This window comes from Nymphalis io, chromosome 20, assembly GCF_905147045.1.
Source record: "Nymphalis io chromosome 20, ilAglIoxx1.1, whole genome shotgun sequence".
In the NCBI taxonomy this organism is placed as follows: domain Eukaryota; kingdom Metazoa; phylum Arthropoda; class Insecta; order Lepidoptera; family Nymphalidae; genus Nymphalis; species Nymphalis io.
The window spans coordinates 10,822,799-10,840,913 of NC_065907.1; the positions used below are offsets into that span (position 1 = coordinate 10,822,799).

The 18,115-nt window shown below is 33.7% G+C and overlaps 1 protein-coding gene across 1 annotated transcript in view; it reads right to left on the reverse strand.

Moving 5' to 3' along the window:
• LOC126776628 (homeobox protein Nkx-6.2-like) overlaps window positions 1–18,115 on the reverse strand; it is a 50,432-nt gene that overhangs the window by 20,045 nt on the left and 12,272 nt on the right. Inside the window, exon 3 of the mRNA XM_050499279.1 lies at window positions 10,240–10,439. Coding sequence (XP_050355236.1) covers window positions 10,240–10,439 — 200 coding nt within the window. The remainder of the gene's footprint in view (window positions 1–10,239; window positions 10,440–18,115) is intronic.

Consider the following 18,115-nt stretch of genomic DNA (forward strand, 5'->3'; position numbering starts at 1 on the left):
AGAATAAAGGCATCTACCACAATAACACAATAGATTATTTAATTAAGTAAATATAATATCAATATGACGTGTTAGATATTGTTTATTTATAAAGGAATCGATCATTAAATGGCGATTAGTGCAGCATATTTTCCAATGACTGCAGAAAGCCATCTGTCACACGACAAATAGACCTCAACCGAGGGCCGCCATTGTGATGGTAATGTGACCACAGTTGTTGTTAATAATACGCCGCCCGCGCCGCCGCATCAGACACGCCTACGCACATGCGATTTTTTATTAATCTATCAAAATTCCGTAATATATTATCAAATGTTACGATTTGAAAAATATTTAATAATGGTTTCATCCTGGTATAAACAGCTTAGCTTGTTTAAAAAAAATATACATTTAGTTATGAATTAAAAAAAAACAATCAAATTAACAAACCATAGGTTTACATTAGCACTATGAATTACATGCTCATTCATAGTGTTAGGCGTTTAATAAGAGGATTAGCCTCTTAGATAAAAACTTCCTACTTATTTTTACAGGCTTATAATGAACTTTTTGTATGATGCTATAATATGTACCTACCTGTAGGCGGCGCACTAAATAATCATTCAAGTACAGAGGTATCATAAGTCAGAGTTGAAAAAAATCCACATATTAATTATATTTCAAACATTTGATGAAAAAAAATAAGTTCCACAAAATCAAACCACTCAGTTACGACGTCAGCGGCTTAAGGGTTTACCAACTTGAGTTTCACAGCTAGCGGTGTATTTAAAAACAATAAACACCAAACTTGGTATCGATTTCATCGCTAACATCCATGAAAAGAGAAAATATTAGTCATTTAATTTTCATTTATTTATATACTTGAGTAGGTGGTCACTTCCACCCACAGACAGGCATTTGGCACACATACCTCTCCCCTCCGCACATACCGTGGGGTGGTTAAAAGGCATTTTCAAGCGAGAACAAAAGAAACGGTTCCTTATATAGTTTAAGTGAAATTAAGCAATTGCGATATGATATATATCCTTAGATAGATCTATACTAACTAACATTGTCTGTCTGTTACGCTGCCAATGCTAAGCTATTGAACCAATTTTGTTAAAATTTTGTACGAAGCAAGCATGAACACCCACGGACGGCCACAGGCTACTTTCTTTACCTAATACCCGTAACACGCGGGTAAAGTCACGGGCAAATACTATTTTATTATAGTGTTAACAGTCTATTAGTATATACAAATAACTATTGTTTCATATAACAACATATATTTTAATTAAAGCAATAAACAACATAATATCCAACGAAAGATAAGGTGTTAGGAACAAGTGACATATTACAAAGTTCTACATCCGAAGTAACACGAGAATCAATTAGGGCTCCGCGCTCCTCGTCCCGCCTCACGCCCACTGACGTTCACTGTCGCAAAGGAACAATGAAATAAGCACGTCTCATGAAAATACATCTCCCAACATATGTATATATATTTATAAAATATAAAACCTTTTTGTTTATTCGGAAATAAAAAAATAACACGTGCAACCGACATACGTACCGGTTAAAACCGATTATCGGATAATTATATCAATGCGAATGATTACAACCGGAGCATATACTTCTAAGCAAAACTCAACTGCACTCTGAAAACGTTTTAACCATAGTGTTTCATGGTATGGCACGGTGTTGCTGATATTGTCAAAAAAATAATATAACGAATGGTAAATAAAAATAACATACCACAATCAAAATAAATAAATAAAATACTTTATTCAAGTAGTAAAAGTACTTTTAAATCGTTAGTATTGAATTAAATTAAAGCAGTAGCTTACACTATTATGTTTATAGTATCCAACTGAAATGTAGATTCCATTAAGAACCGACAAGAAACACAGTACTTTTTCACCCTTATAATTTCATAATTCATCAAATATAATTTTATGCATATCGCGCTTGGATCAAGATTATAAAGATATAATAAAGCCTACTTATGTCTGATGAAATTCAGCTACACGTGTTGACACATACCCGTACTGAGGCTTTTACTTTCCTGTGTACGATGTGTATATATACTCCATATGTACTACTATGGCGGTGCTATTGTGATTATAATTATAAGATGAACGTCTCTAGTAATCAACGTTTCTAAATTAAGCTCATATAAAATTCATTAAATAATTTTACTTTCTATTACTATTATTACGATTGACTTACTTCCAGGTTCCAAGTTTTAGATAGAATTATCAACGTTTTCAAAATTTAAGAAGACAAAGTTCTGGAAATGATGCTTCGCACGTCTATATGAAGAAATTATGTAACTAGACGCTTATCATATGAATTTCTGTATCAATTCATTTGCTGCTAATAATTTTTATTTTTAAACGAAATATATTGTAAGCTTTTAAGTTTTATAATATTTTAAGCTACCGTCTAATGTGAACTCGCATCGCGTTAATTGACGCAACAGTCTCGTTATAAATGAAGGCGCTAGAGATTTATTTGTAACCATTGTGAATACCAAAACATTGACTAATTTCACAGTCATTATAAAAATACATTTGCGACCGAACCATTCACTCATACATTCGATTAATGACCGTCGATTAACGTTCGCTCTCGGCTGTCATCGGCACAATCGATTGATTGCCTCGACATTGCTGTTATGAAAGCAATCTTATTCGAACGGAATAGAGTTGAAATAGTATCGAGTTAGTGTTTATTACACAGGGTGCATGAATCTGTCGGATAGGTTTAGGCGTGAATTTAGGCGCGTCAGTTAGTATTATGTGAATGACGTTGAATGTATCGGTTCGGATGATTGAGATCGGCTTTACTAATGAGTGAATGTTTCTCGGAGCGCCTGTTAAAGCAATCGGGTAGTCGAACCAAATCTGTTGGAAAACACATCATTCTAACAATTGAAGGTATTACCAAAACTACATATAAGTTTAAAAAAATATACAAACTATAAATATTATGCATACTACAAATACAACAAACTATAAATACTATAAATACTATAAATATTATGCACTTGTGATGTTTAAGCTGTACTCATGTATGTTGTCAGCGATGTACATTATATTTTAAAGTATGTAAACGAACGTAAGTTACAATTTTTAAATAATTGTTTATATTTTTTAAAATGAATTCGTTCGATGGATTTAAAATAACAAATGTATTTCCAATTTAAATGATGACATTCGTATTTCGACTTTCCGTAATTGTTTACGTGAAGATTTTTAATGAATCGTTATACTTCGTTCGTCTATAATGTTTTGACCACAGAGTAATAAATAAAAATAAATATATGAGACAAAGTAAAAAATTAAATAATCTCCGACGTTGTACTTTTAAAATTAATTATTACAATAAAATAAAAAAATTAAAGTCATTATAAAATATAAAAAAAAATCACAACGCTACACGCTACACGCTACACGCTACACGCTACACGCTACACGCTACACGCTACACGCTACACGCTACACGCTACACGCTACACGCTACACGCTACACGCTACACGCTACACGCCAGACGGCTGTATACAAAATGTTAAAACTAAACAATTTAATAGCGCAATCGATCAAACAGAAAGCAAATCAGAATAAAAATGCAAAGCAAATTATATCTCGTTTAAGATAAAATTAAAAACAGCCATCAAACCGTTACACGATTAAGCATTCATAAAGTGTTTTGTGAAAACACATTAGTATTGAATCATAGCGATCCATCATTATAATTTAATATGCCCCCTATCTGTGATCTACACGGGTTTAAACTATCGTTTGTCTTACTAAAGGGGATGCAAACGCACTTTAAAATATGTGAGATCGTCCCCGTTTTGATTTCTAGTTTGCTATTTAGATTCCGTTTATTGCAAGAAGATAGATTTGCATGAAATGATTATTTTGATGTACTTTCTATTCTTTGTTTCGGTTCCGTTGAAAAATTTTATTTATTTGGTTGATTGCTAATAATGACAACAACATTATGTAAAAAAACTGTTGACTCGATTTTTATGAAACTTAATTTTATGATGTATTCATATGGATATATAAAACTTGTTCATTATAAGATGAAAAAATAAATAATGGGATGGGAGCCCGGAGTATTGTTCAATAACCTGAAAATATTAATATAATATCATATATAATATGTTACTTTATAGTAAGTTTCAATCTATAAGACATTGGCGTTCGAACAGTACCTATATTAGTTAACATTAATATTGTCAAAGCATAATTGTATCTGTAATTAAAGAAGTCACTCGCTTCAATCAAATTATTAATTCTGATTGTTACATATATTTTAATTTAATTTAATCTTGTAAAATGACAACTAAAGAGTGCTCGTAAGAACCTAACCGGATAATGTATATTTTAATTATGAGCTATATAATATATATAATTATGTGTTTGTTTTTTCTATTTACTTGATTTTTACATTTATGAATAATTCTAGTGAAAATCAATTGGAAAATCCATCAATGCAGTGTAATTTAAACTCGAAGCTTCACTAAGCTTGTCGCGGTGATAATAAATATAGCTCTAATTACAAACACGGCTCTATCTGCCAGACTAGCTTGCCAACATTTCTAAACAACATCCCATGTCTAATTAATATAAATTCCATAAACCATTGTGGACATAGCATGCGTCGCACCGGCCTTTAAAACTTTACAACCGACTGATTTACTAGTATTCAGACATTTCTCTCGTAACTGCTCAAAATGCAAATCGTTGTACATTGCTTTTATTACAGCTCTAAATCTACCTAGAATTAGTCGTGGGCCCGCGTTGCACGGTTCCCACGGTGTTCGTTCGTTTTTATGACATGACACAATAGGATCATCTTTAAGTATTTGATATATATAGATTATCTAATGATCGAAGGAAGAAACAATTATGATCTTTGCTCTACAAATCAATCAAATCTTTAGTAGAATAGTTCACGTTAGAGACGAGCGTGTCATTAATAATGTAGTAGTACTCAAGATTTTTATTATTGTACGTTAATCATATTAATCATTTCGAGCTTTACGACTGTGCTTTGCCATGACCATTCGAAATGGTCTATGATCATAGTGATTCTAGTTTTTTACACAGAACGATACTAAACGCAATAGCTGACACGGGGTCAGTGTCAGCTTATAGCTTTTATTATTATTAAAAACTTATTTCTATGTTATTTTGTCCTGCATATGAAGTCCGAATATTAAATTTTATCCAACGTTATAATTAATAATTCAATTTTTACAAACGATGTATGAATAGATGTAAAGTAAAAGTAAAAACAGCCTATGAAAGTCCCACAGCTGGGCCCCCTCTCCCTTTTAAGAGGTTTCGAGCTTATCCTTGTTGGTGTGCTCACATGTGACTGAATTTCAGTGAATTATTTAAAATATAATGGCAAACGGATGTAGTAAGAAATATTTACCATTACTCTCGTCGTCAAAGCGCCACCAACTTTGGGAACTACGTTGTTACGTCCCTTGTGCCTGTAGCTACACTGGTTCGTCCATCAAACCGGAACACAAACAATACTAAATGTTGCTGTTTGGCGGTAGAATGTCTGATAAGTAGAACCTAACCAAATGGCCTTACACAAAGCCAGCTCGCCAGTAAATACGATAATATATAAAAAAGATTCTACGACACATTCGAGTTGTTATAATCCATAATTTCCGTATCATTAGTTTAATGCACATTACTCGCTGTTCAAACTTGTTTACGCCCCAAATATTCTAATATTCCAAAGAGAATAAACATCGGAGTGAAACAATTGATTGCATTACGCCGTGCACCGGCTGAGCGCCACATGTGTAAACACGCGACTGGCCCTCTGTTAATCTTCCCTATGGATTAATTCTATCGAATGCCAAATGAGCTATGACACCATATAGGGGAAATGAAAGTACTAATGTATGCACCTCATTTGAACCTTATTACAATAGGGTAGAGTTTATTTTATGTTGTTCGGATGTGATTGGCAGTTTGCAGGGCGAATGCACCGATGTGGATTGGCTTTTGAGCTCAATTGGCAACTAAGAGGTCGTATTGTGCGTATTTAGCGTTACAAAGTATTATAGATCATTCGTCTGCACGGGATTCAATGTGTGGCTGTTAGTGTAATTAGCTTATAGCTTTTATGCCGATAAAAGGAATTAAGATGTTATTTTCAAAGTCAAAATTGTATGTGAATTGTATTCGCTATAGAAGCATAACAGTTGCTTAATGATTGTCAAAAATAAACTCAGGACTACATATCCAAACTTGCAAAGAACTGGCGTAAGTTCAGTCGTACGTTTTTTTCATCTCAAAGATCATAATTTTTATTTACAATAATGGTTATTAATTATGATCTTTCCCAACTTTCCAATAATGGCCTTCTCGGCTAAAGATTGATAATTTTTGTCTACACCCAATATTCCAAAGGCCAAATCTGAGGCATTCTAAGCGCACTTGAAATATTCAAATATCATATGTATTTTGTATCATTTGACTATAATATGTAATTGCAAGTTAATGTTTACAAACAAACACACAAACAACACAACGTGCCGTTTCTCGAATGCGTTACAAAAACATAACATAATGCGAAATGACGTAACAAAAATCGCAAGCCGTCAATATCGGCGTTTGCACTTCGTACATTAATCGCGTTACTTTCGGTTCATCGCGTTGCGTCCTACATTACGTCCTGCTACACATTCGGTGATAAATATTGAATTATATCCATTGTATCGAGTCGAAAGTTTAATGTTTTATAAAACGGATTAGTATTTCTGGACGGTCGTATATTGATATATTTATACGAAAAGTAAAGTAACAGCCAATAAATGTCCGCTCCCCTTAAGATAGTTTTTTGGAATTTATAGTTATAATCTACTTTTTTGAGTTCATTTATTAACTACAAAATTTACGTGTTAATTTGATAAATTTTATCGAATTTAGATTCTAGTTAACAATTAGTTTATACTCACGATAAATATATAAAACTTTAGAGCACAGTAGGGTAGAGATATCTGTTAGCCCTACATCAGCCCTAAATGGAGCTTTCTACTTAGTTAACATGATTTGCCCCTCGGAATTAAACGCTAACTACGCGATGCGTTCGCTTCGAGGGAGCGAAGGGTGAGCGTCATCGCCGTGTAATTTATGATAGACGAAGTCTTAAACGAATACGCAGACATGAATGATAACTTTCCCAATTGAATTCATTGATTCTTTTAAGGGTCTGAACATTTTGTCGCGTAATAAACGGTAATTTGCATCAAGTTTGTCGTAAAGTCGCCCAATAATTTGTAAAGTTTTTATATATTCTTTAGAATATTTAGTTTATAGAAATTCGAAACATTCTAAAGAATAATCATAAATCCGGAAAAACATCACTGAATTTACAATTACAATGTTTCCCATCTCATGATTGGGATGATAAAAACCTGCGCTTGTCGGATGAAAACTTCCCACATCCGTATCCACCATCCCGTTGGAACAACGTCATATACAAAGCTTCACACATTGTACTAAATAGGAGAGGAGACGTTAACCATTATCACACGTTTGTTACCTGACTTTTACTTCAATCGTAAGAAAAACCGTAAAAAACTGGAAATACAAATTCATCTCTTCCAATGCATCGGATAAAACGTAAATAGAATTTAAACGATACACAAACAGCGGACATTTCAATAATAGTCCCAACGTATCGCAAAGCGCGCGTGACCGCAACTCAGCGAGCAGTCGACCCCTTTATTGCTTCACTAAATCCAACAAAGAGTCAGAAACAATCGCCCGCACATCCATTACTCGCTGGACAAAGTATTGAGTCTGTACATCGTAGTCCCGCTAGCAATGTATACTGGACGAATAGATCGTGTTTTCGTTGCGATTATGTTCAGCGTTCATAATAATCCCTAATGCTCTAGCTAATGTCGCCGGCGTTTAGCGATCGTTATCCGAGGGAAAGCGTCGCCCTAATTAGTTTAAAATCAAATAGTACATTTTTTCACCACTTCCAATTATTTTTGATTGTTATTGGTATATTTTATGATGTTTTACGTAATCCGAATTTAAATTTTATACAATTATTTAGGGCATAATACTCTCCGCGCGGTTTCGTTCGCGATAAGCCTTACTGTTCCGTCTCCGTGAGTCGTAGCGTGACGTTATACAGTTTATGTCATTTCTCAATAAAAAAACTGACAAATGCAATTTTTTTTCAAATCGGACTTGTACATCCTGAAATAAGCGCGTTTAAATACACAAACAAAAAAGCTCTTTAACCTTTAAATATGTATTGTAAATATTTAAATATCAAATAGAAATAGTTCGACGCCTTCAAACAATTTATGTTCTTAGTTTAAAGGAAACGTCGTAAAAAACCGCAATGGAGTGTGGCGTGGATTACGCTTTGATTGCTTTCCGTAATCAGAGACAAACCCCAGCTGAACGTTCACAGATTATTAATTGTTTATGTTCATTTATCGAGATATCTGTTTTTGTAGCCATATTTATTATTTGTTATCTGTTAAGCAATATGTCACTATGTGTAAAGTCAGGTAGATAAATCAGCCCGAAAATTTTGTAAGTGTAGTTTAGTAATAGTAAACATATATTACACCAGCGGTTAGAATACGTGAATCATAACCGATGATCTCGAGTTCAAGCCCTGGCACCACTAACTTTAAACTTTAAAGCGTTAATAATTTCTGTTTTGTGTTGTGTTCTCCTCAGACGAAGCCAGACAGAAAGCCTTGCACACCAGTTTGAGATTTACAGGCTGTTACTCCTTTTTTATATCTTTTTAAATATATCGATTCATATTAGGTACATGCTTTGATTGATACAAATAACTTTTTTTAATACATATTTACATTAATTTACGTATATATTTACAAATTATGTTATAACTATATAACAATAGGTTAACAGGTGGTACATATTTAGTAACTCACGAAATATATATACAAGCAAACAATAAAAAAACAGTTACAGTTTTAAGTTAAAATTAAAAGAGATGCATTTTAATAAAAGTGATATGAATTGATACACGTAGTGCGGATATTAAAAGCGTGCCGTATCAATAACAACAGACATTCGTATCTGTAAACGAGAGGCGAGGCCGCGGGTCCACATGTCACTAGCTAATCCCCAGCAATAGAGCGAAACGTTTGATTGCGCCGCGACTAAGTGATTGACTTTTCAATCTCTGTAATCCGATTACGAACGGACTACATTGGTTATTGTTTAACAAAACACATCAAATGACTTTCACCCTTACCTCTCTCAACTTTTGATATAGAATAGCGTGGAACGATATCGCCATATGCGTGCTTAGTTCGGATATGTGGGGTGAAGGCCGTACGGAGGTGTTACCCTATTAGAGTGGCCGTTATTTAATCTTTATACTTTATTGTGTTTCATGTTATTCGAATATTAAAACTAATTGCATTTAACAATGAAGGGATTAAGTATATCATAACTGTAATCTAGTGTTCGATATATTAACATGAGTAATGCAAAAATATAACCACATTAATAGCAGAGGCTAAAGAAACTTTTTTATTGACACACACTAGAGACCTAAACAAATAATGACCATTTAAATTTCACGTATAATATTGTAGTAATAGGAGCCAGCTTAGAGTATCTAAGTCGTGACACAGCACTGGTTTTCAGCTTATTCCTTGATCTCGGAAATTACGCAAGATTAATGAACAATTGATTACACAAATAATAACAGATAACAATTAAGGAGGACGTTGCTCCATACCGGATGCTCCAATGCGGGTTACCTTACGATGTTTTGTTTCCTTCTCCGCCCAACACAAGATAAATAATAAACTCAAACTGAGTACCTTATTACTCAATATTGCTTGCTTTTGATCTAACCCACTAACATTCAACTGTTTAGAGTCACGTGTTTTATCTACCGGGAATTAATAAAAGGCGTAATTATTTTAACTTCCACCAAGAGAAAATGATATACAAAGAAACCGTGTATAATTATCATTACTCATAGATCGAGTAGGTTAACCGATGAGTTCAAAACCGGGCAAGCATAACTGAAAATTCATGTGCTTAATTTGCGGATGAGACCAAACCTACATGTGGCGAATTAAAATTTGCTAATGAAGTTTAAAATCAAAACGAACTCCTTCCGGATAAAATACATCAACTAACATATAAAATATTCTCGCAAAATTAAGTGCAATGTTGGGGACATATCAGCTGACATACCTTAACTTGTGACTCGGTCATGCCCAGCGCGTAGGCCAGCTTGGCGCGCTCCGGCCCCGCCAGGTACTTGGTCTGTTCGAAGGTCTTCTCCAGCGCGAAAATCTGCTGTCCGCTGAATGTTGGTCGCGTGTGCTTCTTTTTGCCATCTTTGTCCATTCCACCAGCTTGTGCTGCACATGCGCTGAGCGCACCATTGCTCACTAAAATAAGAAATATTATTTTCAACACGTCTTAAACGAATAAACGCCAAGTACCATTTTATCATAAAGATATATATAATCCTAAAGATCAATTTATTTAAATCTAATTTTTATAAACTAATGTATTATTGATACATTGAAAAAAACACAACCGTTTGACTTCAACGCATATAGGTTTGACCTCACAATAAAGTTAGTATGAAGTATATGGAAAACTGAATAAAATAATGCTTGGTACGTTACCGGGTACGTTATCGTGCCCGACAAATCGGGGGCAACTGATTAATGAGACGAGGAATAATATAGCTCAAGCATTATATATATATATATATATATATAATGCTTGAGCTTATATTCCTATATATAAATATATATATATATAAATATATATATATATATATATATATATATATATATATATATATATATATATATATTTATTATCACTTTTCTCACATATATTAACATATATATATACTGTACTTACATTAGCTCAAATATTATATATATATATATTAATATTTGTGAGAAAAGTGATAATAAATATTGGTATTTAATCAATATTCAATTCTATACACGAGTGAATAAAAAGAAACTTTAGTATAAATCACTATCTACTATGTCTTATAATTCCAAAATATATACACCTAATTGTGTACGTAAATAACTAATACACACTCGAATCGAGCTGTACACAGATCTTCAAAACCTTTAATCACAATGAATAAATGGAATAAGGTCTTTGATTATTTCGCGAAATCATTTCGCGAAATAATAAAAAATATACACCACACCTATGTTCATTCATATTAATATACATATTGTATAAATGTGTGCAAAAAACATCGATTTAATGACCACAAATTTGTTTTTTTTTATTAAATACATGTATAACACTTGTTACACTAATGGATTGTTAAGTCGGAAAGCGAGTGGCGATTATTACAAGATTTATTAAATCGTTATCTGTGATATCTTGTATTTTCAATAACTATCAATAAGTACTTACACCTTCTCCTCAAAAAGGGGAGGAGGCCTTAGCCCAGCAGTGGGACATTCACAGGCCGCTACCTTAACAAGCACACGAACAATCTTTAACAATTTGGTTCGAAATATATTTTGTTCGTGGTCATCATTCTACAGCCCATATATAGGTATAATATTCTTATATACTAACGAACGATTATAACATTGAAATAATAACGAAAACAAAGACTTCGTTATGTGCATAGTTAGTTGTTTCGTTCACTCATTCCCTCAGCGGTGTCGACGTTTTTATCATTATTTTCATTTCATCCCTCCTACCCAGCTCCTCCCGGGGGAGTCCTCCCGCGCGGTCGCTTCATCAAAACATTTATACGCGATGAAATATATAACAATTGAATGTGATACGCTTTTTGTTCGCCCTCAGGACTCGGAACGGTTTTATCGTGTTTTTATTTGTTACAATGACACAGGCTCCATTGTTGTCGCGAAATATTATGAAGTTCAAATATGAATCAACATTTATTGTTCATATCGTTATATATAATACACAATATAGAGGGTAGAGTATTTGCCTATGCAATACACCTACAGTCCAACACACGAAGGCACTTTCCAATATTTCCCACGTCAAAGCGTTGGAAAAGAATAGATTTAAAATACTTGGTATTTGACTTCTTGATAATAACATCTTAATAACAACACACATAATAATTAACACAGAATAACTGAACTGCCTTTTCGTCTATCTGTATATAATGCGTAATACAGTGTATGAATTTAAATAAAACCACACAACAACCAACTAATGTCCACTTAGTCACAAGATTATAATATTAGTTATACTACGAGTTACGACACTACTCTATCAGTATTGAACTTTTTTTTATAAAATAAGTAGACGGACCGAACAATGGGCCACTTGATAGTAAGTGGTTATCACCGCCCGTAAACATTAACCATCCCTTATATCGTCTATGGACTACCAATCTTGGGAACTCAGATGCTATGTACCTGGTGCCTGTATTTACATTGGCTCACTCATTATTAAAATCGAAACATAACAATACTAAGTATGGCTGTTTGATGTGATGATGACAAAACACTACCGGCTACCACCAAGAAATAACTCTACTAATTTAACAATTGACTTACTATTAAAACCGAAACAAGCGCACTCATAACTAACAGAATATCAGATATAGCTACCTGCAGCAAGCCGTTGAAGCTTCGAGAACATTCCTCTGAATAAAACGAAAAATGTTTTCACTGAACACTTTAGTTAATTTTCTTTAGCATTCAACCTCCGCGATTGATTTATTCGTTGTGATAAATATTAATCTTATTCAAGACAGGGTTAATCGGATGCTGCATTAATATTAATGTAACTTTCCGCAGAGGTAGTTTGTTTATGCGGAACGTACGGACAGACGCTCTGTATCGCCGCCTTACGAGTTATTGTAGACGATTTATATGTTTTATGTGATAACAGAATTGCTTTCTTAGACAAGTTAAATAGCGTGTCTCTACGCGTAACTCACAAACAATAATTCATACTTTATAAGTATTTTTATATTTATACTACAAAATAACGTATGTCAGGACATAGTATTTATCTAAACTTGGGTATTTTTTTCTATTATATATAGATATATTTGTAAAATATATTTAAAGACTCAAATACTCATACAAGGTATATGGTATAAATAGGAGCCTACCCATCTTATTATAATTATTGTATTGCTATATTCTGACGTAGCGTTACGTGACGTAGTTCTGAGTAAGCCAGTGTAATGACAGGACTAAGTGAAAATCTTATGGGTTATGCTTCTTACAGTGGCATTGTTTATAAGCAATGGGGATCTACCATCAGGACATTCATTCGCTTGTCTGTCGTCCTACAACAAATTACAATAACATATATTTATATACAATCAACAGCTCAAATCTAACTAGCATACGTACGTAGTTATCATAAAACTTGATGAAGCGATTAAGAAACAATTAATTAACAATAAAAAGAATTTAAAAACATACAGAACAGTCGAATATAATTATAAAACTCGTTTATGTACCATCAGAATTTAATTCATTCCGTACATATGACGCTCTACGCCATCATCGATTCGGTCTCCCGAGCTATTCACTCAACCGAATACCAACTCTGTGACACTTAACTTATGGTCGTAATTAATTTGACAGCTAACGGCCAAGCCCGCACACAATTGGATCTAGTTGACTTCAAACCTTAACGTAATACTATATGGATTAAAATCGTCCGTTAATCACTCCCGACGATTCCAGTGCGTTTCATTTTAATGCATCATACGTGTAGTGTTTATATGTTCGACATTTATATACTATTTTAGAAAATATCAACATATGTATGTTTCAATAAATTTAATCTGACTTTAGAGATGGAACACATTTTGAAATAATATGTATTGTACACCAATGAAACTGAACACAGGATACAAACAACGAAGTTATATTGAAGGCGGCTTTGCTCTAACACTGCGATCTCTTCCAGGCAACCCTATGGCAGAGAAATGAAAAATAGGGTGTGTACATTTCATATATAAACAATAGCTGTACTATTTACATATGTATTAGTTTCTTATATGTGGTTTTGATGTTTTTTATGTATAAAATTTTGATAAGCGGAAAAAATCTAAATTAAATTGTAGTGTTTAAAGTTTCACAATATAAATGTCTTCCTTAAATTAAATAAATTTAATAAAACCTTTTTTTGTATCGCTCCCTATCTTTTGGTATAAATTTTATATTATATTTTGATTTAGTTTATTCAGTTTGGCATTGCAAAAAAAAACGGCTTTTTATTTATTAGTATAGACTTATATCACTGGTTCAAAGGAGATTTCGTTTGAGAATATTGAATAGGTAGTCGATTAGTAATGTACGTAATTAAAATTTTAATTAAATTAAATGTTTATAATTATAAAAAACGAAATAAAACAATATCTTAAATTGAGTCGAATCAACCAACATTCGACACATACTCAAGCCCTCGAGCGCGAAGCCTATCTTGACGAGCTCACAAACGTTGTCTCTAATGCGGCCAATAACAATTATAACCGGGACGATTCTACAGGGACAATTATCCCGGGTAAATCTGTGCCCGGCTCCCGGGGGAGAGAGAGCAATTTGTAGGTCTAACGAGGAGCCAACGGGAAGGCTCAGACGATAACGTGTGTACATACAGGGAGGCGAGGGGCTGCTCGTATGTATATCATGTACGGTTGGATTGATATTTTTTGCCTTTCATTTACATAAGTTTTGCTAGCTTATATTTGTAGAAAAAATACATTACATGCAAAATAAATAAGCCCTTAAGAACATCCACAGTAAAGAGAATTAATTGTTTAAGTAGATTCATTATTATTTTTAATTTAACTGTCGTTTATTGTTATTAATCTCTATATTTTAGTATGAATATTAGTATATGTGTTTGATTAATAGACTTCGACACCGGTTGTCTGATCACCGCGTTTGGCCCATCCCACCAAAGTTGGCACATGTATTTTATTTTTCATGGATAAGGCTGTTTTGCTGTCCACTTTGTCGCCACTAGATGGCGCTTTAGCACTTCAACTGCCATACTGTTATATTGGTACACATATGTATATATGTTGTTTATTTGGTTTAACTCATTTATATGATCATTTGTTCACATCGTCGTTATACAATTTCATCTCCTCTATACAAAGATTGTCTAGAATAGATCGTTTTCTTAGCGATAAAATCAACATTTATTCGTAATAATATAACAATTATTTTATCTCAGTATGTTTTATTTTATTTTTATACAATAATACATATTTCAACTGAATTGTAAAAAATACTGATAAATAATTTGTTTTATTAAAATTTTTATAATTATTCAGCAATACGTATAAATTGTGTTAACAAATATACATTGCAATACATGTATATTGTATAGATATCAATGTTCGGCGCGAAGTTACAAACTCATATCAATACAATTTTATCACATCTCGCAAACTGCCTAACTTCATTTTATTATCCAAACAATAAACTTACCGTGACAAAGTTTATTCGCCGAGGAAACCGCGGGACACGGCGGGACAATTAAAACCTTTTGTTTGCACCAACTTTATACAGAACAACCCTTTACGATTACTGCAAACAAGTCGGGATCCTTGAGACCGCGAAGCCTTCACCCTCGCCGGGTGGGAGGGGGCTTAGGGGAGGATTTATTTATACATGATGTAGCGCAGATTTCGTGAACGCGTGTTTCCTCGTCGACTACGTGAATCTGTTCGTCTTTCTCGCGCGATCTGTGTTACGTTGTAATAATGAATACATATTCGTAGCAGATTTATTGATATATTCATCTATTGATATTCGTTGACCTAATTACGATTATTGATATTGACTCATAATGTCACACAATTAGTGAAAAAACAAATCAAAATATTCTTTATTCAGGAAGGGTAGAATTCGGAACACCTGTTCGGAGTGTAGATTCTACCGGGAAGTAATTCCGTAGTGGCTCTGCTATTTATATTATCATTATATAATATAACGAAAAGTCTTTGAATGGAGACTCGGAACAAGGTGTACAGGAAAGATCCTGGACCAGGTCTGGACTACCTAAATAAGAAGATAACGAAAACCACTGAATTCAGAGGAGATTGTGCTGATTAGGGGAAGGCTTTGTACAGCAGTGGACCTTTAAAGTATGAAAGTCACGCAAAAGTATTTTTTAGTTTAGGAAACTTAAAAATATATTTAAATTTAAATTCTCAACATAAACATAAATATGAAAAAATATTATTTTTTTATACTTGCGTTTTTATGTACGTATGAACATTAAATTGTAACTTAAGCCATTTTTGACGCGAAATGTTTTTACTCATTAAAAAAATAATTATGTGCGAACGCGTTGTTGGGTGATATTAAGTGATTTCCCAGTTCCTTAGGTAAAGCTAGTGATACATTGCGCATAAATGCTATTGAGTTACGTTACGATAAAATTATACAATAACAGATGTTATAAAATAAAATCATTTTATTCTTTTATTTCTGAAAAGTAAATCAACTGAAATATTTGTCCCATGTGGTTAATTTGTCTTTATAATTCATCTCGTGCTCGGCGCTGAAGGGAAACATCGTAAGGAATCCCACATGTGTCTGGTGGAGTATCGTGGAATAAGCTGCAAACCTTATTCTTATTATAAATATTTGCATAGCATTGTGACACTTCAGCTGATCCTTTTTAAAATTTATATAATACTAGTTTAGCCCGCGGCGTCGCTCCAATGCCCTTCCTTCATTCTTTGTGGTTGAAGCTTCTACATACCAAACTTCATTAAAAATCGGTTCACTCGTTTAGCCATGAAAGCGCAACAGACAGACAGTTACATTCGCATTTATAATATTAGTATAGACGTAACTTTTATAACTTTTTTTGCGGGCCGGCAAGGCGAAGGCGGCTAGTGCAGAACGTTTTTCCCGTCTGTACTGGCCGTCGTCGCGTTTGGACTCTACTACCACTTACCATCAGGTGGAGTAGAGTCATTTGCCCTCCCGGCGATATAAAAAAAAAAAAAAAACAACTTCAGTTTAGTTTCATATAGCTTAGCTTAACATCTGGATGTTGTCGTAATAAGTAATGCAATAAATGTCATTAATATGAGTATTAACAACATTACACATTGATTTTAACTGTCTGTGTGTATAATTGTTTTTGTTCATCTGTTCCCGTGTCTAGCTTCTAAGCCGCTTGTCATATTTTGTCAATTTGGCTTGTCGATAGCTTTGTCTTCGTTGGCTTTGTAAATTAAATCCAAGATGGTAGGTATGTATAACGGCAACAATAAAATATTCGACCAATGTATCGTGTTTGTATTCTGTAAAAGTTTAATTAAATAGTCATTTGTTTTTTATACATATAAACGCTGTGAAAACAATATTATGGTGTATTGTAATGTAGCGATGGAACAGCCGCTGCGGCCAATAAGCGGTCCTCGTACAAACGATTATTGTTATCACTATTGATTCGATTATAATATCTTAATACCTCACTTGGGTATTAATTGAGCAGTGAGACGATACACGAATATTGAAATATATACAAACACGGACCTTATAGATCAGCGCTTGAATCTTTATAATGTACCATTGGACTGTCCCAGTGATCTAGATGCTTGCTTAGAAGGATGTAGATTTCGAGGTCCTAAGTTCAAACCCCGGGCCAATAAAAAGGTATTGAGTATTTCTGTTAAGAAATTCCCTGTAGCAAGTCTTGACTGGTACTTATATAACTTTATACTTGATGCGAAATAATAATCACATTGTAGCAAACATTTTAAATAATTAATCGTCGAGTATCCAATTAATAATAATTAACAAATGAGCGAACTTATCCAGTCCACGTGTCCGCCCCGACATCCCCGCCATGTGTTGCGCTTAATTAATTGTCGCAGGATGTATGCACCTCGTCACGTGTCAATATAGAACAATTACGAGCTCGTCTTTTACCACAATATACGGCGCACTTTTAACAAGCAACCTGTGATCATAAAGTAGCCTCTTAAAATTGATAGATGACGTTGTATTATAATAAGGCACGGCGGAGATGGCCCAGTGGTAAGAACACGTGAATCTTAACCGATGATCGTAGGTTCAAACCCAGGCAAGCTTCCATG